Here is a 23188-nt window from a genome sequence, read left to right as displayed (position 1 = left end):
CTACTTTCTTGCACTATTAAGCCTCATCATAATACATGTAGTTCAATTCACTGATTAAGACGTAAAAAGATTCATTTACTTAATAGACGTCAGGGTGTTGCAATATTATACTTTCATGTAAATTAGTTAAATGTAATTGGTCAAGAAACATATGTTAAAAAACAGTTTTACCCGCTGAATAATAAAGCCGCGCCCTCAAGTGTAGCAACAGTCAACATTGCTTGACTAGGGTGATATTCCAACAAGCAAATTCAAAGAATTGTGATCCCCCGCTTTCCGCGTCTTTTTGGGTGAGATGTCATTTTTATGACATTTTATGTCTAATATGAACGCCCTATCATAAGTCATCTATTTAGAAATTATCACTGAACTCCAAGGTGAAGGTCAAGGGGTTAACGTTCTTGGTATCCAATGAAAAGTCTTCTCAAAAGGATAACATATGTGAAGTATGAAAGCCCTAGCCCATACCATTCAAAAGTTATGGTCAAGGTTAAAGTTTTCTCACAAGTACAAAAAATCTCCAAGGTCAAGGTCAAAAGGTCAAGGTAGTTGGTATGAAATGAAAGGTCTTGCCAGAAAGAAAACATATGTGAAATTTGAAAGTCGTCCTGGTATCTATTGTTGAAAAGTTGTAACCAAGGTCAAAGTTTTTGAAAAGAAGCTCATACTCCAAAGTCAAGGTCCAAGGGACAAAGTTCTTAATATTCAATGAAAGGCCCTTCACAAGAATTATATATATGAAGTATGAAAGCCCTAGCCCTTACTATTCAAAAGTTATGGTCAAGTTTAAAGTTTTTCAATGAGTACGGAAATTGAACATTTGACATCCAAAAATTCCGTTAATTATGTTCCCCAAACGAAGTTGGGGAACATATTGTTTTTACTCTGTTTCTTCTTCTTATTATTATTATTAAGGTCTTCCGTCTTCAGCGGAAGACCTTCTTGTTATTCTTAGGTTTCTTTTTCACTTTTATTATGTCGTCCCAGACGAAGTCGGGACGACATATTGCGATTGTACGCATGTTTTTTTGTCCAAGCGTTTTCTTGGAGATGGCTGGGACAATCGTCTTGAAACTTTCCTCAAAGGAAGATCACTGGTAGTTGTGGGACCGTTTTTTCAATTTCTTTCAAAATGGCTACCGTTGCCATGGGAACCTACAAAAAGCGACGAATTTTGTCCGCGAGTGTTCTCTCTGGTCCTTTGGATATTCTTCATGAAACTTTGTAGTTGTAATGGTTAGTATATGTACACTGTAATTGTGCAATTTGCATTTAAAAATTGGAAATTGTAAAAAGTTTCCATGGAAACATGTGAAAAGTGGAAATTCTTTTACTTTGATTTTAAATCAAAGTACTGAAAGTACTGAAGGGACTGATACGAGTTGATGGTTTTCCAAGCTTAGCTATAATGGGTTTTGTTTTAGTAAGGACAAAATGTGAAAGATTTGTCCAGTCTGGGACGACATAAGCTATTGCTTGCAATGGCAAACTTTCTAGTTATTAAGGTCTTCCGTCTTCAGCGGAAGACCTTCTTGTTATTCTTAGGTTTCTTTTTCACATTTATTATTAAGGTCTTCCGTCTTCAGCGGAAGACGTTCTTGTTATTCTTAGGTTTCTTTTTCACTTTTATTAAGGTCTTCCGTCTTCAGCGGAAGACCTTACTGTTATTCTTAGGTTTCTTTTCCACTATTTTTATAATTATTATTATTATTATTATTGTTTTTTTTCTTACCGATTTTGTGCACGCGAGTTCTCGAAAACGGCTCGCTCGATTTTCATGAAACTTTCAGGACTGATAGAACATAAAAAAAACTAGAACTTTTTTTTTGGTTTTGATGACGTCACTTCCGGTTTTGAGTTTTCCGCGTTTTAGTGATTTTCAGAGGGTCACTTTGTCCGGTAGTTTTCTGAAAAACCACTCAACGCAGAAGCATGAAATTTTCAGTGATGCTAGAGCAACCTTTGGAGAAGTGAATTTCGTATATCACAACCACCGGAAGTACGAAGCGCCGACGCTCGCTATGGCCCAAAAATAGTCCTATCAAGAATTTCAAAATTTTTAACACTTTTTCTACGATAACTTTTTACCTAGAAATATTTTGTTAAAACATGTAGAACAAAAAAAGTATAGAATTCGGAGATCTTTCAAATGATACCTCGAAAAAAGGGCTGGCCCCTTAATTCAGGGGCCGAGAGGGGCCGAACGTTTTTCCTTTATATCTCCAAAAGTATTAAGAATTTGTAATACGTCAAAGAAGCAAAGTTGTTCAAAATGACAAGCTTAATCTATTGGCGTCGTCAAAATACGTCCGGCGTCGTCACTTCCGGTCAAACCGGAAGTAGTCGAAAACACATTTTTTTGCCGTTCTTGACAAGTTTTTGGATTACATATGTCTCTGGAAGCATAAAAAATAATTTTTCCGTGCGTCGTCGTCACTTCCGGTCAAACCGGAAGTTGCAAAAAATGGCTTATTTTGAAGGTTTTGATACAAAATTGAAATTATAAAGTCACTGGAGACTACTTAGCTCATTGCTTTCTTTTGTTCCGTCACTTCCGGTCAATACCGGACGGAAGACCTACTCGTTGCTTTGCAACGAGCTTTGCTCTAGTTATTATTATTATTCTTTTTTTTCTTACCGATTTTTTGCACGCGATTTCTCGAAAACGGCTTGATGGATTTCTATGAAACTTTCAGGACTTATAAAACATAACTTGAACCTCATGCATTTTTTTCCGATTTGATGACGTCACTTCCGGTTTGGAGATATTGTCGATTTTATGATTTTTGAAGGGTCATGTTGTCTCCAGATTTTCTCAATAATGGCTTAAGATAGAAACGTGAAACTTTCAGGTATGATAGACCAAAGTCTATAGATATGTATAACGTGTTTCATTTTTATCGGAAGTGCCGCACGTCGGCGCTCGCTATGGCCCGAAAATAGTCGTATCGCGAATTTCAAATATTTTAACACCTTTCCAACGATATCTTTTTACCTGGAAACATTTTGTTAAAACATATAGAACAAAAGAAATGTAGAATTTCAAGATCTTTCAAATGATATCTTGCAAAAGGGACTGGCCCCTAAAATGAGGGGCCTAGAGGGGCCAAAAGTTTTTTCTTTATATCTCAAAAAGTATTGAGAATTTGTAATACGTCAAAGAAGCAAACTTGTTCAAAATGTCAAGGTCTATCTACCGCTGTCGTCAAAATACGTCCGGCGTCGTCACTTCCGGCAAAACCGGAAGTACTCGGAAAACGCGTATTTTTGCCGTTCTTGACAGGTTTTTGGATAACATATGTCTCTGGGAGCATAATAATTAATTTTTCGTCCGTCAGCGTCACTTCCAGTCAAACCGGAAGTAGCCAAAAATAGCTAATTTTGAAGGTTTTTGATGCAAAATTAAAATTATATAGTCACTGGAGACGACATAGCTCATTGCTTTCTTTTTTTATGTCACTTCCGGCACTTCCGGTCAAAACCGGACGGAAGACCTACTCGTTGCTTTGCAACGAGCTTTGCTCTAGTTATTAAGGTCTTCCGTCTTCAGCGGAAGACCTTCTTGTTATTCTTAGGTTTCTTTTTCACTTTTAATATTATTAAGGTCTTCCGTCTTCAGCGGAAGACCTTATTGTTTTTCTTCGGTTTCTTTTTCACTTTTATTATTATTTTTTTTTCTTACCGATTTTGTGCACGCGATTTCTCGAAAACGGCTCAACGAAATCTTATGAAACTTTCAGGATGTATGGAACATCACTTGAACCTTATGCGTTTTTTTCCGTTTCGATGACGTCACTTCCGGTCTAGAGATATCGTCGATTTTCTTATTTTTAAGGGTCATTTTGTCCACAATTTTCCCGAAAAACGGCTCTAGATAGAAACTTCAAACTTTGAGGCTAGGTAGAGCTATGTCTGGAGAGGTGCATCAGGTATATCAAATTTACCGGAAATGACGCACGTCGGCGCTCGCTATGGCCCGAAAATAGACCTATCAAATTTCAAAATTTCTCACACCTTTTCTTCGATATCTTTTAACCTGAAAATATTTTGTGAAAACATTAAGAACAAAAGAAGTGTAGAATTTAAAGATTTTTCAAATGATATCTCAAAAAAAGGGCTGGCCCCTAAATTTAAGGGCCTAGAGGGACCGACAGTTTTTTCTTTATATCTCAAAACGTATTGAGAATTTGTAATACGTCAAAGAAGCAAAGTTGTTCAAAAAGTCAAGCTTTATCTGCTTAAGTCGTCAAAATACGTCCGGCGTCGTCACTTCCGGCCAAACCGGAAGTGGTCGCAAAACACGTATTTTTGCCGTTCTTGATAGGCTTTTGGATAATATATGTCCCTGGGAGCATAAAAATTAATTTTCCGTCCGTCGTCGTCACTTCCGGTCAAACCGGAAGTAGCCAAAAATAGCTTATTTTGAAGGTTTTGATGCAAAATTTAAATTATAAAGTCACTGGAGACGACTTAGCTCATTGCTATCTTTTGTTGATGTCACTTCCAGCAATTCCGGTCAAAACCGGACGGAAGACCTACTCGTTGCTTTGCAACGAGCTTTGCTCTAGTTATTATTATTCTTTTTTTTCTTACCGATTTTGTGCACGCGATTTCTCGGAAACGGCTCGATGGATTTCCATGAAACTTTCAGGACTTATGTAACATTACTTGAACCTCATGCATTTTTTTCCGATTTGATGACGTCACTTCCGGTTTGGAGATATTGTCGTTTTTATGATTTTTGAAGGGTCAGATTGTCCTCGAACGTTCTAAAAAATGGCTATAGATAGAAACGTGAAAATTTCAGGTATGATAGTCCGAGGTCTATAGATATGTAAAAATTATTTCATTTTTATCTGAAGTGCCGCACGTCGGCGCTCGGTATGGTGCGAAAATAGTCCTATTGCGAATTTCAAATTTTTTACCACCTTTCTACGATATCTTTTTACCTTGAAATATTTTGTTAAATAGTATAGAACAAAAGAAGTGTAGAATTCCAAGATCTTTCAAATGATATCTCGAAAAAAGGGCTGGCCCCTAAAATTAAGGGACTAGAGGGGCCGAAATTTTTTCCTTTATATCTCAAAAAGTATTGAGAATTTGTAATACATCAAAGAAGCAAAGTTGTTCAAAATGTCAAGTTATATCTGCTTGGGTCATCAAAATACGTCCGGCGTCGTCACTTCCGGCCAAACTGGAAGTAGTCAAAAAACGCGTATTTTTGCCGTTCTTGATAAGTTATTAGGAAACATATGTCACTGGAAGCATAAAATTTATTTTTCCATCCGTCGACGTCACTTCCGGTCAAACCGGAAGTAGCAAGAATTAGCTGATTTTGAAGGTTTTGATGCAAAATTGAAATTAAACTCACCGGAGATGACTTAGCTCATTGCTTTCTTTTGCTGACTTCCTTTCCGGCACTTCCGGTCAAATCCGGACGGAAGACCTTCTCGTTGCTTTGCAACGAGCTTTGCTCTAGTTATTCTTTTTTTTCTTACCGATTTTGTGCACGCAATTTCTCGGAAACAGCTCGTCGGATTTCCATGAAACTTTCAGGACTTATGTAACATTACCTGAACCTTATGCATTTTTTTTCGATTTGATGACGTCACTTCCGGTTTGGAGATATTGTCGTTTTTATGATTTTTGAAGGGTCAGATTGTCCTCGAACGTTCTAAAAAATGGCTATAGATAGAAACGTGAAAATTTCAGGTATGATAGTCCGAGGTCTATAGATATGTAAAAATTATTTCATTTTTATCTGAAGTGCCGCACGTCGGCGCTCGGTATGGTGCGAAAATAGTCCTATTGCGAATTTCAAATTTTTTACCACCTTTCTACGATATCTTTTTACCTTGAAATATTTTGTTAAATAGTATAGAACAAAAGAAGTGTAGAATTCCAAGATCTTTCAAGTGATATCTCGAAAAAAGGGCTGGCCCCTAAAATTAAGGGACTAGAGGGGCCGAAAGTTTTTCCTTTATATCTCAAAAACTTTTGAGAATTTGTAATACATCAAAGAAGCAAAGTTGTTCAAAATGTCAAGTTATATCTGCTTGGGTCATCAAAATACGTCCGGCGTCGTCACTTCCGGCCAAACTGGAAGTAGTCAAAAAACGCGTATTTTTGCCGTTCTTGATAAGTTATTAGGAAACATATGTCACTGGAAGCATAAAATTTATTTTTCCATCCGTCGACGTCACTTCCGGTCAAACCGGAAGTAGCAAGAATTAGCTGATTTTGAAGGTTTTGATGCAAAATTGAAATTAAACTCACCGGAGATGACTTAGCTCATTGCTTTCTTTTGCTGACTTCCTTTCCGGCACTTCCGGTCAAATCCGGACGGAAGACCTTCTCGTTGCTTTGCAACGAGCTTTGCTCTAGTTATTCTTTTTTTTCTTACCGATTTTGTGCACGCAATTTCTCGGAAACAGCTCGTCGGATTTCCATGAAACTTTCAGGACTTATGTAACATTACCTGAACCTTATGCATTTTTTTTCGATTTGATGACGTCACTTCCGGTTTGGAGATATTGTCGATTTTATGATTTTTGAAGGGTCAGATTGTCCTCGAACGTTCTAAAAAATGGCTATAGCTAGAAACGTGAAAATTTCAGGTATTATAGTCCGAAGTCTATAGATATGTAAAATTTATTTCATTTTTATCTGAAGTGCCGCACGTCGGCGCTCGGTATGGCGCGAAAAAAGGCCTATCGCGAATTTCAAAATTTTTACCACCTTTTCTACGATATTTTTTTACCTGGAAATATTTTGTTAATACATATAGAACAAAAGAAGTGTAAAATTCCAAGATCTTTCAAATGATATCTCGAAAAAAGGGCTAGCCCCTAAAATTAAGGGACTAGAGGGGCCGAAAGTTTTTTCTTTATATCTCAAAAAGTATTGAGAATTTGTAATACATCAAAGAAGCAAAGTTGTTTAAAATGTCCAGCTTTATCTATGGGAGTCGTCAAAATACGTCCGGCGTCGTCACTTCCGGCCAAACCGGAAGTAGTCGGAAAACGCGTATTTTTGCCGTTCTTGACAAGTTTTTGGATAACATTTGTCTCTGGGAGCGTAAAAATTAATATTCCGTCCGTCGGCGTCACTTCCGGTCAAATCGGAAGTAGCCAAAAATAGCTTATTTTGAAAGTTTTTGATGCAAAATTGAAATTATTAATTCACTGGAGACTACTTAGCTCATTGCTTTCTTTTTTTTAATGTCACTTTCGGCACTTCCGGTCAAAACCGGACGGAAGACCTACTCGTTGCTTTGCAACGAGCTTTGCTCTAGTTATTATTGTTTTTTTTTTCTTACCGATTTTTTGCACGCGATTTCTCGAAAACGGCTCGATGGATTTCCATGAAACTTTCAGGACTTATGTAACATCACTTGAACCTTATGCGGTTTTTTCTGTTTTGATGACGTCACTTCCGGTCCGGAGTTATCAGCACAAAATTGATTTTTTAAGGGTCAGTTTGTCCGCACGATTTCTCCTAAATGACTTTAGATAGACACGTGATACTTTCAGGTCTAGTAGACCTATGTCTGTAGATTTGTGAAATGTATTTTATTTTTACCGGAAGTGCTGCACGTCGGTGCTCGGTATGGCCCAAAAATAGGCCTATCGCGAATTTCAAAATTTTTAGCACTTTTTCTACGATATCTTTTTACCTGGAAATATTATGTTTAAAGATATAGAACAAAAGAAGTGTAGAATTTTAAGTTCTTCCAAATGATATCTCGGAAAAAGGGCTGGCCCCTAAAATTAGGGGTCTACAGGGGCCGAAAGTTTTTCCTTTATATCTCAAAAAGTATTGAGAATTTGTAATGCGTCCATGAAGCAAAGTTGTTCAAAATGTCAAGCTTAATCTAATGGAGTCGTCAAAATACGTCCGTCGACGTCATTTCCGGCCAAACCGGAAGTAGTCGAAAAACGCGTATTTTTACCGTTCTTGAAAAGTTTTTGGGTAACATCTGTCACTGAGAGCATAAAAATTAATTTTATGTCCGTCGTCAACACTTCCGGTCACACAGGAAGTAGCATAAACTTCCGGTCAAACAGGACGGAAGACCTACTCGTTGCTTTGCAACGAGCTTTGCTCTAGTTATTATTGTTTTTTTTCTTACCGATTTTGTGCACGCGATTTCTCGAAAACGGCTCGATGAATTTCCATGGAACTTTCAGGACTTATGTAACATCGCTTGAACCTTATGCGTTTTTTTTCTGTTTTGATGACGTCACTTCCGGTCCGGAGTTATCAGCACTTTAATGATTTTTTAAGGGTCAGTTTGTCCGCACGATTTCTCCTAAACGGCTTTAGATAGACACATGATACTTTCAGGTATGGTAGACCTATGTCTGTAGATTTGCGGAATGTATTTCATTTTTATCGGAAGTGCCGCACGTCGGCGCTCGCTATGGCCCGAAAATAGACGTATCGCGAATTTCAAAATTTTTAACACCTTTTCTACGATAGCTTTTTACATGGAAATATTTTGTTAAAACATATAGAACAAAAGAAGTGTAGAATTTCAAGATCTTTCGATTGATATCTCGTAAAAAGGGCTGGCCCCTAAAATTAAGGGCCTAGAAGGGCCGAAAGTTTTTTCTTTATATCTCAAAACGTTTTGAGAATTTGTAATACGTCAAAGAAGCAAAGTTGTTCAAAATGTCAAGCTCAATCTATCAGGTTCGTCAAAATACGTCCGGCGTCGTCACTTCCGGTCAAACCGGAAGTAGTCGGAAAACGCGTATTTTTGCATTCCTCGACAAGTGTTTGGGTAACATATGTCTCTGGGAGCATAAAAATTAATTTTTCGTCCGTCGTCGTCACTTCCGGTTAAACCGGAAGTAGCCAAAAATAGCTTATTTTTGCATTAATTAACATAGCTTTAGAGGAGTCTAACCATTTCTAGGCGTTATTTCTCATTTTTGTTAAAAATGAAAGCTACTTCCGGTCAAACAGGACGGAAGACCTACTCGTTGCTTTGCAACGAGCTTTGCTCTAGTTATTATTATTAAGGTCTTCCGTCTTCAGCGGAAGACCTTATTGTTTTTCTTCGGTTTCTTTTTCACTTTTATTATTATTTTTTTTTTTCTTACCGATTTTGTGCACGCGATTTCTCGAAAACGGCTCAACAAAATCTTATGAAACTTTCAGGACGTATGGAACATCACTTGAACCTTATGCGTTTTTTTCCGTTTCGATGACGTCACTTCCGGTCTAGAGATATCGTCGATTTTCTGCTTTTTAAGGGTCATTTTGTCCACAATTTTCCCGAAAAACGGCTCTAGATAGAAACTTCAAACTTTGAGGCTAGGTAGAGCTATGTCTGGAGAGGTGCATCAGGTATATCAAATTTACCGGAAGTGACGCTCGTCGGCGCTCGCTATGGCCCGAAAATAGACCTATCACAAATTTCAAAATTTCTCACACCTTTTCTTCGATATCTTTTTACCTGAAAATATTTTGTGAAAACGTATAGAACAAAAGAAGTACAGAATTCAAAGATCTTTCAAATGATATCTCGAAAAAAGGGCTGACCCCTAAATTTAAGGGCCTAGAGGGGCCAACAGTTTTTTCTTTATATCTCAAAACGTATTGAGAATTTGTAATACGTCAAAGAAGCAAAGTTGTTCAAAATGACAAGCTTAATCTATTGAAGTCGTCGGAAAACGTCCGGCGTCGTCACTTCTGGCCAAACCGGAAGTAGTCGAAAAACGCGTATTTTTGCCGTTCTTGACAGGTTTTTTGGTAACAAATGTCTCTAGAAGCAAAAAAATAATTTTTTCGTCCGTTGTTGTCACTTCCGGTCAAACCGGAAGTAGCAAAAAATTGCTTATTTTTGCATTAATTAACATAGCGTTAAAGGATTCAAACCATTTTTAGGCGTTATTTCTCATTTTTGTTAAGAATTAATGCTACTTCCGGTCAAACAGGACGGAAGACCTACTCGTTGCTTTGCAACGAGCTTTGCTCTAGTTATTATTATTATTATTATTATTATTATTCCTGGGAAAATCCTTTCCGCGAATGATCTCGTAAACTACACATTTGATCAAGGTGAAACCTTTTTAGGGTCACTAGGCATGTTATGTAGATTTGCGGAACGAAGGTCATTTTGCGCGCACGTGCTTGCAACACGTGAAATGACTAATATATGGATACAGCCGTAACTTTTCTATTTTTCGATGAAATGTTTTGAAACCCATAATATAAGGATATATAAGTAATATAGACAAGATGACATGGTCAAAAACGCAAGATCTCACGCGCATGCACGTGCGCTTCTCTCTGATTGGTTGAAACTAAAGTCTTAATATCTTTCTAGTTTTTCGACAGAATCCTTTGAAATTTTCAACATGCTTATACATTATGAAGATCTACAGCATGATATATAAGAATTAGCATGAAAGCATGCGCATGCATGTGTGTTGCAATCTGATTGGCTGAAACTTTGAATGCCTATAACTTTCTTAGTTTTCAACAAAACGGGATGAAATTTAGAGTATGATTAGGTATAATTGATTCCTACATTATGGTACTATCAAAATTAAATGTCCGAACATGCATGCATGCACGTGCGCGCGCAAAATACGCAAAATGACCAATATACTTAAAAAACAGTAGCATGTATATCTTAAACATTTTTTTTATTGATTCTTACAAAATATAGATATGTTAATGGTTTAGACAACATGCCATGATCATCTTGCATGTGCATGCACGTGCTTGCGCGTACAATGCATTAAATGACATATAGTTGATATCATTGTAGCTTTTATAATTCTTTGATGAAATCCGTCGATACTGATCATATTTTAAAAATGTCTTACAGGAATTAGGCACAAAGGGGAGTTGGGGAGCGTTTGGGAAACATCTGTAACGGTCCCCGTTACAATTAGGACTAGTTCAGGTATGTGTTGGGACACTATTGTTCCATAAAATATAAAATTTTTACCTCATTCTGGAAGTTATTTGAAATTTTATTGTAAATTTTACATGGAGTATCCAAAAAAAAGAAAATGACGTCAAAAGGGGGAGGGGTTTCATTTTCCAATATTCTATAACGTTTTGTCCCTGAAAAAACTGGTATACACCTAGAAAAGTTTTTAACTGGCTACGGAGAAAAAAATTTGCATCCAGATTACTCAGTATATGTTTTTATTTGCCAAAAAAGATTCATAAAGAACAGGGATGCAAAGTTAATGTCGATTTGTAATCAAGGTTTGAAAAATCTATCACGTAAAATAATGACGTTGATCATGTGTTTTATAGCTATATTGAGCTAAAAAAATTATGCTGTCACAATCAAGCGAGGATCTCTCCCAATGTATATTTGCAATAATATATGCACTGAAAGCTGCTGTTCATGATATTGTTAAGTCATAAAAAAAAAGACGGATTGAAGTCCTTATTCAGCTCTAGGGAATCACATCAAAATAAGTGTACGAGGTAGAAGAAGCGGACATTGAAGAAATAATGACGTTGTCGGACGTCGTAAGACTAAGCGGCGACGGTGCCGGGTGATCATATAATGTCGTCTTTATTTTATAATGATTTGGGAAATAACGAACGTATCAAGCTAAAATTTTCAACATTTCTTTATTTTTTGGTTGTTTTATGTTCCTCATAAATTTTGTAAAGCGGCAAGCTCAGACAACATAGTATTAATTTTATAGCCCCAGTCCACGAACTTTTTGATAACCCCTCGTATGCAAAATCTAATACAAGATCGAATCACAAAAATGTATATAGTAAGCTCTGTCACCATTGGACAGGATTTTTTTTTTTTTTTACAGATATCCAATCATATATGTAGCCATATGTTGCGCAGTAAACTCAAGTAGAACCTAAATGATATACATTAAGCCCTTGCGTTGCCTTGTTTGCTGACTACATTTATTTAGGATATCACACAGAAGTCTAAAAATATGATATGCATACTTAGAATATGGATATTTTGTAGCATGAGTCGTTTTTTAATTGCTCTCTCATTGCTGTCGGATCAAACAAATGGAAGCTTGTCCAGAACGTTCGTGACTGATGGTGATTCTAAAGAATCAGATACTTTCCGTCACTTTCTTAACCAAGAAAGTCTTATAAGAATGAGTTTAGTAAATACTGTTCAGTCCCTGATGAAAGACGTGTTAACATTAAAGGAATCCACGGGATCTAGAATTTCTCAGTTGGAAGCAGAAGTAGAGGATCTCAAATCAGAAAACCAACGACTTGATTCTGAGTTACAGAGGACCAAGGCAAAAGAAGGAAACTTATCTTCGTTGGTTGCTTCTTTGCAGGCATCATTGTCGAATGTTTCAAGTTTCGTTAGTGGTAAGTGTACTCTGTAACCTGGAAAAAAATGCTGATTCATTCTTTGTGAAATCAACTGGGTTTTTTTAAAAGCTTACAAGCTTTTCTTTATCCTAGAGAAATGTAATTAAGACGAGCATAGGAACAATTAAAAAAAAATGTTTTCTTTACCAAAATGAACAAGGTTTTAGTTGTAAAACGTCGTAATTTTGTTAGTTGTTCCGGTTTACTAGTTTCAGAGTGTATATATCGCAGAAAATATAAAACTAAGTATGAGGTATTTTTTCTCCACAAAAATCAAGATGTACGATATTTATCAGGAAGATTTTGTTGTTATGATTCAAACACCGGAAAAATTGTCAATTAATGTCAAGTGTTTATATTTACAACGGAACAAGATATAACCTATACAACCACATTGTCTACACTTTCCACTTTGCTAGGAACCCTCGGATATAAGTGGAATATTGACATGGCAGCAAATTCTACGGGCAATTAATATTACAGAAATGGCCGCTACGTTCAAAAGGAATCCATCATTGTTTTGATTATCCGTTAGTTACTGTCATTATGATTAAAGTAATGAGATGGTGCTTAATAGGATTCTTTTTATACGTCACATTTGGATTTTTCTGGTAATAACAAAACACCTTTGCGCGCTTGACTTCGACGACACCAGATATGCATTTTGATTTCAGTTTTTATTATACCCCCCGCTTGAAAAGTGGGAGGGTATATAGTGATGGGATACGTCCGTCCGTCCGTCTGTCCGTCCGTCTGTTACGCTTTATCTCTTATGAGCAGCTCCTCTTATACTACTGAGTGAAATTTAATGAAACTTTCACAGAATCTTTATTACATATTGCCATTGTGCACCTCCTATTTTACTTTTTTATTCGACACGTATTTAAGGTTTTCCATAGCAAAACATGGACATTGCCATTATATGTTTACCTATGACTCAAATAGAAGCTTCTAGATAACATTTGATGGGACGAGTTATTCCTCTTTACACATTATCGTAAAACAATGTATAGAAAAACATGGACATTATGGGAGGCGGGGGTATCATTTAGTGAGCTCATTGCTCACAGTACCTCTAGTTTGGTATTGTTTTCTTGTGTAAAAGAGTAATTAGAAAATAAAATGCTTCGCAGGATTCGGCAAATGCTCTATCAAGCCCCTATTCTTAGTCCTTACAGAAATATTAACTACTATTCAGATGAGACTTCAAAGAAACTGTGTTTCAGCATATTTTGGAAGTGTTATATACAGATTTAAGAGTATTGAACACCCCTTGTTAAGCGGTTACACCCGCTGTGAGCCCTACATATTGATCACGTAGACGGAAAATAACGCAGTCAGATTCAGTATAAGAACAAAAGTCTGACAATTTAAAGAACATAAAACAAATCAGTCCAAATCGACCCGAAGATATGTTAGATTTGATTACGATGTGTGTTTTTATAAAAACAGATTATTTGATATGCATAATCTCTATAACTAAATATGTTATAAATATTACCAGCATGAGATAGAGATGTATTTATAGATTTGAGGCACCTTGACTGGCGACATCTTATTATGGATGAAAAAAAAATTGGGGATGTAAAAAGCCATAAAACAAGTAAATTTATCAAAATCTTGATCAATTATTTGCCATAATGAGTAAAAATATATTAAACAGTGTCCTATAATTTTAGAATCTTTGAATAGGAGAATTAAAAGAAGTGTATTGTGTACAAGATGTGTGTATTATGTGTTATGTTTAATTTGTGAATACCGGGGTATTTCAAAGATACTTGGAAATAGTTTGAAAATAAGCTTGTTTTGGGCATTTGTATATAAGGAAACGTTAACATCTCACAAGCAACATCAGTTATAACTTTTTAGCAAATGAAGCAATTTGTCATGAAACCTCAATAATCTCTATTTCCACTGTGGATAAGTTATATACTCTGGAATTAGAACTCTTAAATGAACAGTGTTTAGCGATTTCTCATAAAAACAAAGGTTTAGAACATTTTGCTCTGCTTGTCAATTGTTTTTTTATTGTTCAACTCTTTCCAGTGCCGTTGTACAATGAAATTCATATTAAATGGTCTTCGCCGATCAGTAATTTTAATTGTACGAGTTTTATGTCCTGAAATTTGCCTTTATTGACATTTTCTACATGTACAGACAAAATATAAGAACTCGAAGAGCGTGCATCAAAAGGTAGGAATAGCAACGGTATCAATTTAAATGCCCCAGAAATGTAGTTTTTCTTTTATCAATGGAAAATAAATTAAGGGTTCCCGGTTTTTTCCCTTTTTTTTGTTTTTTTTTTCAACATGTCCTTAGTTCTTCTATTCTTTAATTGGAATGAAGGAAGGATATGGAGATAACAAACAATATTCAATATCATAGTCCATAAAACAATACAAAATAGGAGCAGAGCAAACATCGACCTCCAAAGTATCAGAATGACAAATACATTTATCATTTAAAATTGGATTGAAATTGGGAAGTGTTGTATTATCCGCAACGCCATGCTGTCCCGGTCAGACGACCAAACACGCCTCTTATTTTGGAGAGATCATAAATGAAAAAAAACAAACGTATTGTATTTGTAGGTAAATCAAAGAAAGTAGCCTTTTCTGCCACAGTGTCCTCCAGCAGCTCTTCATGGAACAGCGGGACCCTGGTATTTCCCTCCGTCATCAGTAATGAAGGGAATGGATACAATCCGAGCAATGGAATGTTTACTGCTCCTACAGCCGGGATGTATGTCTTCTTTGTGAATGTTCAGAGTTATCATGCAAATACTATTTATGTTGACATTGTCTTGAATGGATCTACAAAAGTCAGAACATTGGCCAACGGTGGCAGTGGTTCTGATTATTATGACGCAGGTCCCAATATGGTGGTGCTGACTATTCAGAAGGGAGACGCGGTGTGGATCAGACATTTCTCTGGTTCAGGCTATTACGACGGTCCTGTTACTACTTTCTCTGGTTTTCTTATATAATTATCACACCTCCCTTCCTTATCAATATTCAGGGTCATAAACCCAACGGAGCAAATTACAGGACATGTGTTATAATAAAGATTACGTTGTTTACATATTAAGAAAATTTTGAAGCAATATTTAGATATCCTTCACAACCTCCGTAAATATTAAACAGCTTTTAATAAACAAAACTAAGCACATGAATTGTACATAATGCATTTTAATTATTTGTCGTTATGTTTAAGCCGATACAGTTTTAAGTACCATTTTAACAAGATTATCAATCGTAATAAATGCCATTGAAAATTTAACATTGTGTTTCTTTCTTTTACTGATAATCTATTTTAAAATACATGTGTACATGTACTTAAAATATGTAATGGGAGCAATAACATTTGAGAGGGATCACATAATAACAGAGATTTCTTTTTAAAGAAAGGAATACAGAAAATAGAATTGATGGGACACAAGCATGAAAATAGTGCTTACTATGGCATACGAGAGCTGTTCAATAAATAATTTCCTTGGTTCTCGGAAAGCAACGAAAAACGCTTTTCAAGGATTTAGCCTAAATGATTTTACTTAAATATTCTCTTTTAATTGAAACACATGTTCGTGACATTTTAATCCAATATCTGATTGTTTTTAAAACAATTTTTTGAGTATTGCCCTTCGTATACTGGAATGTGGCAGATCCTATGATTTCCTTGACCTGTTTCTTCTTTCTGAAGGGTGTTTTTTCAGGTTTGGAAAATGAAACAAGTGAAAGGAAGACAGATCTGGCCTGGGGGCCATAAAACTTAGACGAGCTCACTTTTGATCTCAGTCTCACTTTTTCACTATATATTCCTTTGGTAAAAGTGAGACTGAGATCAAAAACTGATCCCCAGGCCTGGCGATTATTGTTGGTTTGACAAAACATTAACTGTCTCTTTATCCCCCAAACTACTTTACTCTTCATGGCCTGTGGGTTTGGACGCTGTCATGACGAAATTAAATGTAGTGGATTCCTTACTCTTTTCCCATCCTCTCATAAACCTTTCGATTTTGTTTTTTGAAAAGTTTTGCTTTCTAGACTATTCCAGAAATTGAACTGGCTCCCCGAATACGAATTTTAAAAACAAGACTACTGATATATAAGAAAATGACATATAAAACTATTTTTGTGCTTTTGAACTCTTTGCTTTTGTTAGACCTTGACTGTTTTTGTCCAAAGGATCTTGTTGTAAAATTGTTTTGAGGGTTTAAAGCAATGAAATCAAGTTTCACGATCTGTTTGAAGTTCAGACAAAGTGGATAATTTCAATTTTTGATTTTTAAAAATAACTGTTGAGATATTCTTACACGCTGTTGTTTTCACTCATTTTTCAAAAAATAGGGTGACCATTGAGTACTAAGCTTTTTTACTTTCAAATGTTTCTTTAAAACATTGTAAACTAACACCCCCCATCCACACCCCAAATGATGCCTATCAATTTTGCTATGTTTCTTAAATTCAATCCACCATCATCAGTGATTATTTGTTGAATTTTCGCAAACATTACATTGGTTTTTTAAGAATTTGTCGCCAAGGACGGTGCCCATTTTTGATGCCCATTATATCATTTTTGTTGATTGAAACTCACCTGTGTCTATAAAACATACATTAGTTGCTGTAAATTTCACATTGTTTATAGAATATTTCTTTTAGATTCTTATCTAGTTTTACGGCAGCTTTCATAAAGCGTTTAATTTCACTCTTGTCTACTAATTCTTTACCATTCATATTGAATGCAGTGTCTCGAATAGCCCGTGATTTTCAGCTTCTCACAATTAAACTTTGTGATGAAAAGAGGTCAATTAAACTGTAATCTATTCATTAAAGATTCAATCATGAGAGAAACTCAAGCTTAATGTCATAAGATTTCTATAATGTCATAGAGCTCAGGACATTATTTATTAAACAGCCCTCGTAGTGTAAGATTTATAATAATATGCACAATATGTAGAATTTAGACACTGGTGGATTTAGAGGGGCCCGCCCCCTTTTTGTTTCCAAAATATACTTAAGATTTATTAAATCAATTTTTAGGTGTGGCTGTTGGCTCTCTTCCCTGATCCCAAAATCCCCTCCCCTTTAAGAATCCTGGATCCACCAATGAATGGCAACAATACAGGTAACAGGAGGGGGTTTTACATGGACTTTGTCATAATCATTTTAATCATATTGGTTGCGGGGATGTCTCCCTCTGTTTCTTTGTCTTGGTATGTTATTCTAATAGATTTATATTTTTGATTACATTGAAAAGTCATTCAAGGTGAGGAACTGACTACATCTATAATAACACATACGCATTTTCTCCTAAACTTAAGATATGCAATAACAGTATTCAACAAACTTCCCCTTGAATATTTAGCCAATTTGTGCTTTTGGTTATCGAAAAAAAATCGAGAGGTGCTGTTTTGACACTTTCATGTACAGTTGCACGTAACAGAATTAGAAACTTATACATATTTTCACTTTTCAGGTAAAGAAACATTCATATTTTCAACTTTTTGCAATTTAAAACAATGTAAGTCGCAAAACTTGTTTTAAACAAGAAAACACAAAGTTGGTACGGAAATTGTTGAAATTGCTGTGCTTGTCGCTACTTTTATTTTTAGAAACCGGTAAACAGGGTTTAATTTATTTTCAGTTTGTTGGTCTAAATGTGATGAATACTATATCATTGTTTAGCACCACGGAGTGATACTGATATTTCAGTAGTGTGATGTAAAATTTTAAAAGCAGTTTCTTGTTTATTATATATGATTGTTGTATTTTATGTAAGATTATTATGTAGTCGGAAAATAGCTCTTCAGAGCTAATGTTCTTTGTTTGATGTACCCGACTTTAAATAAATATTATCTTAAACAAAAATTAACTCTTTTTTCAAGTTGAATATCTCTCTTGATTTTCATCTCTCGCGTGTTGGTCTCAAACTAGGTTTTGCGATGAAGCTTTTCGGATGTTTACAGATTTTGTCCATATTTTATTACTTTTTTCTCCGAAATGTTCCAATTTATACTAATATGGTTAGGAAATGTGATTATGTATGTAACAGTTCAAAATGTTTGTGATGACATCGGGTATATGAATATTGCATAATACATAATTATTTTATTCTTTGAATTGTTTCTATATAAAAATACTACGAATAAACATGTTATTTTTTTCTAAACAGCCCCTATCCCTACCATGGAATAGTTCTTGTGCTATTTGCCCATGGCGAAAAATCATCAAACTATTCCCTCGCTTTTCACCTCGGAACTGTTCCTGTTTTAACCGTTGCAGAAAAATTACTTCGGTATATTAAAACACATTTTTCCTATTCGGACAATAGCAACTTCATCGTACCCCTCGACAGCAACTATTTCCCTTGGCTTTGCCTCGTGAAAAAGTTACAGTCTTGACAACTTGCTATTGTACTCATAGCAAGCAAATAAGTGTATAAAAATCTCTCCATTCATTTGCTAAACATAGGTTACGCCTTAGCATCAATCAATTACAGTATACCTAAGTCATTTGCTACTTTGATTCATTTAATAGTTACACTGGAGGGGACTACTATAGGTTTCCGCTGAGTCTGTTCGTCTTGTCCGTCTGTCCGTCTTTTGCTCTGTCTGTATGTCTGTCTGTTAGTCTGTCTCACTTGGTTTTTCGCACTCTTTTAACTCTTGAACTGAATTGGCTGATTTTTGGTAGTAAGTGTATCTTGGGGAGTTTCAGATCAAGTTTGCATTCCGCTTCATTGACTTTTGTCTGAATTATAGCATTTTAAAATTTTCATATAAATTATATGGTTTGAAATTTGGTTCATGCTGTACAAAATAAATGTTCCAAACGATTTTTTCATTTAAAAAATCATTGACTTGAAACTTGCTTGATGGCAAACTGGATAGAGTGTTCTTTCCTTACAATGATTAATGTCCTTCGACCCGGTTTAATGATAGAAGGCATTCTGTGTATTGGCAAATCCACAATATAGCAAACGACCCCCCACCCCCCACACTCAACATATTTGAATAAATGCAGTTTGTTTTTCGATTGATACGGTAAATTGTACCATCTGTAGATATTGCCTTTAAGAAAACAATAAAGAGTAGAATCACACAGAAGTGTCGGAAATGTCACATGGAAGGACATTATGAAGCATGCTGCAAGACCAAGTCAAAGACAAAGTGGCACAAAACCAAGAGGGCAGCAGTCCGAAATATTGAAACTTCAGAAGTAGAACAAGGTCAGGAGTCTGAGAGAACTTATGTGTTTACTATTCGGAACCAGGATCGTTCAAAGAATGACTTTAGTGTTAGTATTGGCGGTATTGATTCAAAAGTGATCATCGACTCAGGAGCTTCAGTGAATGTTATTGACAGACACTTATGGGAACAACTCAAGGAACAAAAAGTGAAATGTCACAGACAGTCGAAAGCATCGACAAAGAAACTCTATCCCTATGGTAGTAACAAACCACTGACTGTCGCAGGAAGTTTTGTTGCTGATGTGTGTACGCGAGACCGGGGTGTGTCAGCCGAGTTCTTTGTTGTAGAAGAAAGTGGACAAGCTCTCCTAGGCTATGATACTTCTACCCAGCTTGGAGTACTACAGATTCAAGAGACAAGTACTGTTGCACCAGTACACAATGTGAATAGCACAGATATTAAAACAGAGATACTAGGGAAATTTCCAAAAGTGTTCACAGGACTTGGAAAACTGAGAGACTTCCAACTTAAAATTCCAATTGATGTGTCCGTACATCCTGTAATTCAGTCCGTACGTAGAGTACCGTACCATTTACGCAGTAAGCTAGACCAGAAACTGGATGAACTTGAGAAGATGGATGTTGTCGAGAGAGTCAAAGGGCCAAGTCAGTGGGTATCACCTATTGTGGTTGTACCAAAGAAGAATTCAGATATTCGCATATGTGTCGACATGCGAAGAGCTAACGAGGCAGTCGTTCGTGAGAGATATCAAATTCCTACTGTCGACGAAATCTTGCAGGACTTGAATCAGAGCAAAGTTTACAGTAAACTAGATATCAAGTGGGCCTATCATCAGTTAGAGCTTACCCCAGACTCTAGAGAAATAACTACCTTTATGACACCAAGAGGACTTTATCGATACAAACGTTTATTGTTTGGAGTGAGCTGTGCTCCTGAAATGTATAACAAAATCATTCAACAGACATTAGGAGACTTACCTGGTGTGAATGCAATATACGATGATGTTGTGGTCCATGGATCAACAGAACAAGAGCATCGACGTAACCTAGAATCAGTGTTGAAACGTTTAGAAGACTCAGGAATGACTTTGAACATTGAGAAGTGTCAATTCAATATGGAGAAGATCGATTTCATGGGATACGTACTCTCTGAACATGGTATCGGAATAGCAGACAGCAAAGTCCAGGCTATTAGGAGTGCCAGGACACCACAGTCAGTATCTGAGGTGCGCAGCTTCTTGGGACTAGTCAATTTCGCGGTCAGATTCATACCAAACCTGTCCACTGTAGCAGAACCCTTAAACAGACTTTTGCGTAAAGACCAGTCATTTGCATGGGGACGAGAACAAAATGAAGCGTTTGACAAACTTAAAGACTGTTTAGCTAATGTGTCAACTTTAGCCTACTTTGATGTGAATGCCAAAACACAAGTAATTGCAGATGCAAGTCCAGTCGGCTTAGGTGCTGTTTTAGTCCAGGAACAACAAGGGAAACCTAAGATTATCTCCTATGCGAGCAGATCCCTAACGGACGTCGAACGCAGATACGCACAAACCGAGAAGGAAGCACTCAGCTTAGTGTGGGCGTGTGAGCGGTTTCACATGTACCTGATGGGGAAGACTTTTGAGCTGTTAACAGACCATAAGCCACTTGAGTTCATTTTCTCGCCAAAATCGAAACCATGTGCACGTGTAGAGAGATGGTTGTTAAGGATGCAGAACTACAGTTACACAGTTCGTCATATTCCGGGTAAATCAAACATAGCTGATTCGTTGTCAAGGATGTTGTCAACAGATACACCAAATCCGAAGACGAGTGATACAGAGGAATACTTACGCTTTGTTATTGAGGAAGCTGTTCCAATGGCAATGACCGTATCTGAGCTTGAGAGAGCATCATTGGAGGATGAGGATCTCAAGAACTTGAGAGAATGCTTGATAACAGGGAAATGGTATCAGTTACAGAACAAAGATTATTTGACAGTAAAATCAGAATTGTGTACTGTGGGACATCTGATACTACGAGGGACAAGGATTGTCATACCTAAGTCATTACGCGACCAAGTACTGGCACTAGGTCATGAGGGACATCCTGGAATTGTTATCATGAAGCAGCGATTGCGATCCAAGGTTTGGTGGCCTAAAATGGACCAAGACATTGAACAGTGGAACAAAGCTTGTTATGGATGCCAGTTAGTATCACAACCTGAAAAAGTGGAACCTATGCACAGAACAGAACTACCATCACGACCATGGGAACATTTAGCAGCTGATTTCCTAGGACCGCTACCATCCGGAGACTACATTTTTACTATCGTTGATTATTATTCACGATGGATTGATCTGGCTGTGATGAGATCTACAACGGCGGAGAAAATGGTCGAAGTGTTGACAAAGATATTCAGTACACATGGATTACCTGTTTCTATTACAACAGACAACGGACCACAATTCGTCAGTGAATATTTCAAAACATACTGTGAAATAAATGGAATAGTTCATAGGAAAACCACCCCATTGTGGCCACAGGCCAATGGAGAAATTGAACGTCAGAACAGATCAATATTGAAGAGACTGAAGATTGCACAAGCAGAGAAGAAAGACTGGAAATCGGAACTTCAGACTTATTTGCTGATGTATCGCTCATCACCACATACCACAACAGGAGTGAGTCCGGCCGAGTTGTTCCGTCGAGTCATTCGTACAAAACTACCAGAAATCTACACATATCATGAGACGGATTACAGAGTTAGAGATAGAGATGCAGAGAAGGCAAAAGGGAAAATTTATTCTGATGCTAAGAGAGGAGCTACACTTCGTGACATAAAACCGTGGTGTGATCTTGCTTTGATGAAGAAGAACAAGGAAAACAAGTTATCTACGTCATTTCATAGTGATCCATTCAAAGTTGTCGAGAAAAATGGAAATAGTGTTGTGTTAGAATCCATGGAGGGAGTTCATTACAAAAGAAATGTGTCTCATTTGAAAAAGTTTGTGAATTCTAAGGAATCTGTGAATGTGTCAAGTGAAAATGTGAATGAAAATGTGTTAAGTGAAAATTCCAATGGAAATGAAGATTTGTGTTCAGGAAATTCAGTTCCAAATCAAATTGCGAGCGACAAAAGTGCGATTTCAGATGATGTCCAGGCATCGTCATCAGGAAACTCATTAGCAGAGGATTCCGACAGCAATGTTCAAGATCTGACGACAAGTTCACCGCAATTAAGCCGACCAATTCGTCAACGCTCTTTGCCGGTGAAATTCAAGGACTATATAATGAAATAACATGTTCTATGTAACCTTTGTTCAAATATAAATTTTCAATGATTTATAAACACTGTAATGATTCATTGACTGTGTTAAAGTTAATTGCTAAATAGATTTGTCCATTTACAATTTAATTGAAATAATTGATATTTGTTTAAATGAAAAGGGGGAGGATTGTAGTGTATGATTATTATAGTAAACATTATATTTCGTGATCTAAGAAAGATAACTCTCATTTATTTAATTGTGATTTGCCTCCCTTGTACTCAACCGGAAGTTGATGATAATGTAATAAAACTATGGCTGATTAGTTTGTTTTACATGTGGTTAAATCCGATAATAACTTTGTATGGGACACTACATATACCTAA

General features: G+C 36.4%; 2 protein-coding genes across 2 annotated transcripts; both read left to right on the top strand.

Moving 5' to 3' along the window:
* Positions 1-11912: 11912 nt before the first annotated feature.
* Positions 11913-15624, top strand: LOC134275480 (complement C1q-like protein 2). Its single transcript, XM_062757764.1, has 2 exons — positions 11913-12339; positions 14934-15624. Exons 1-2 carry the CDS (start codon positions 11940-11942, stop codon positions 15326-15328), a joined length of 795 nt encoding a protein of 264 aa, XP_062613748.1. The 5' UTR covers positions 11913-11939; the 3' UTR covers positions 15329-15624.
* Positions 15625-19463: 3839 nt separating this feature from the next.
* LOC134275479 (uncharacterized protein K02A2.6-like) lies at positions 19464-22835 on the top strand. The gene has a single exon (XM_062757763.1). The coding sequence runs from the start codon at positions 19464-19466 to the stop codon at positions 22833-22835; it is 3372 nt and encodes a 1123-aa protein (XP_062613747.1).
* Positions 22836-23188: the final 353 nt, after the last annotated feature.

This window comes from Saccostrea cucullata, unplaced genomic scaffold (genome assembly GCF_032062105.1).
Source record: "Saccostrea cucullata isolate Sc308-1 unplaced genomic scaffold, CSIRO_AGI_Scuc_v1 ctg7386, whole genome shotgun sequence".
Taxonomy (NCBI): domain Eukaryota; kingdom Metazoa; phylum Mollusca; class Bivalvia; order Ostreida; family Ostreidae; genus Saccostrea; species Saccostrea cuccullata.
Note: the sequence above shows the minus strand (reverse complement) of the source record. Positions and strands in the feature narration are given on the sequence as shown.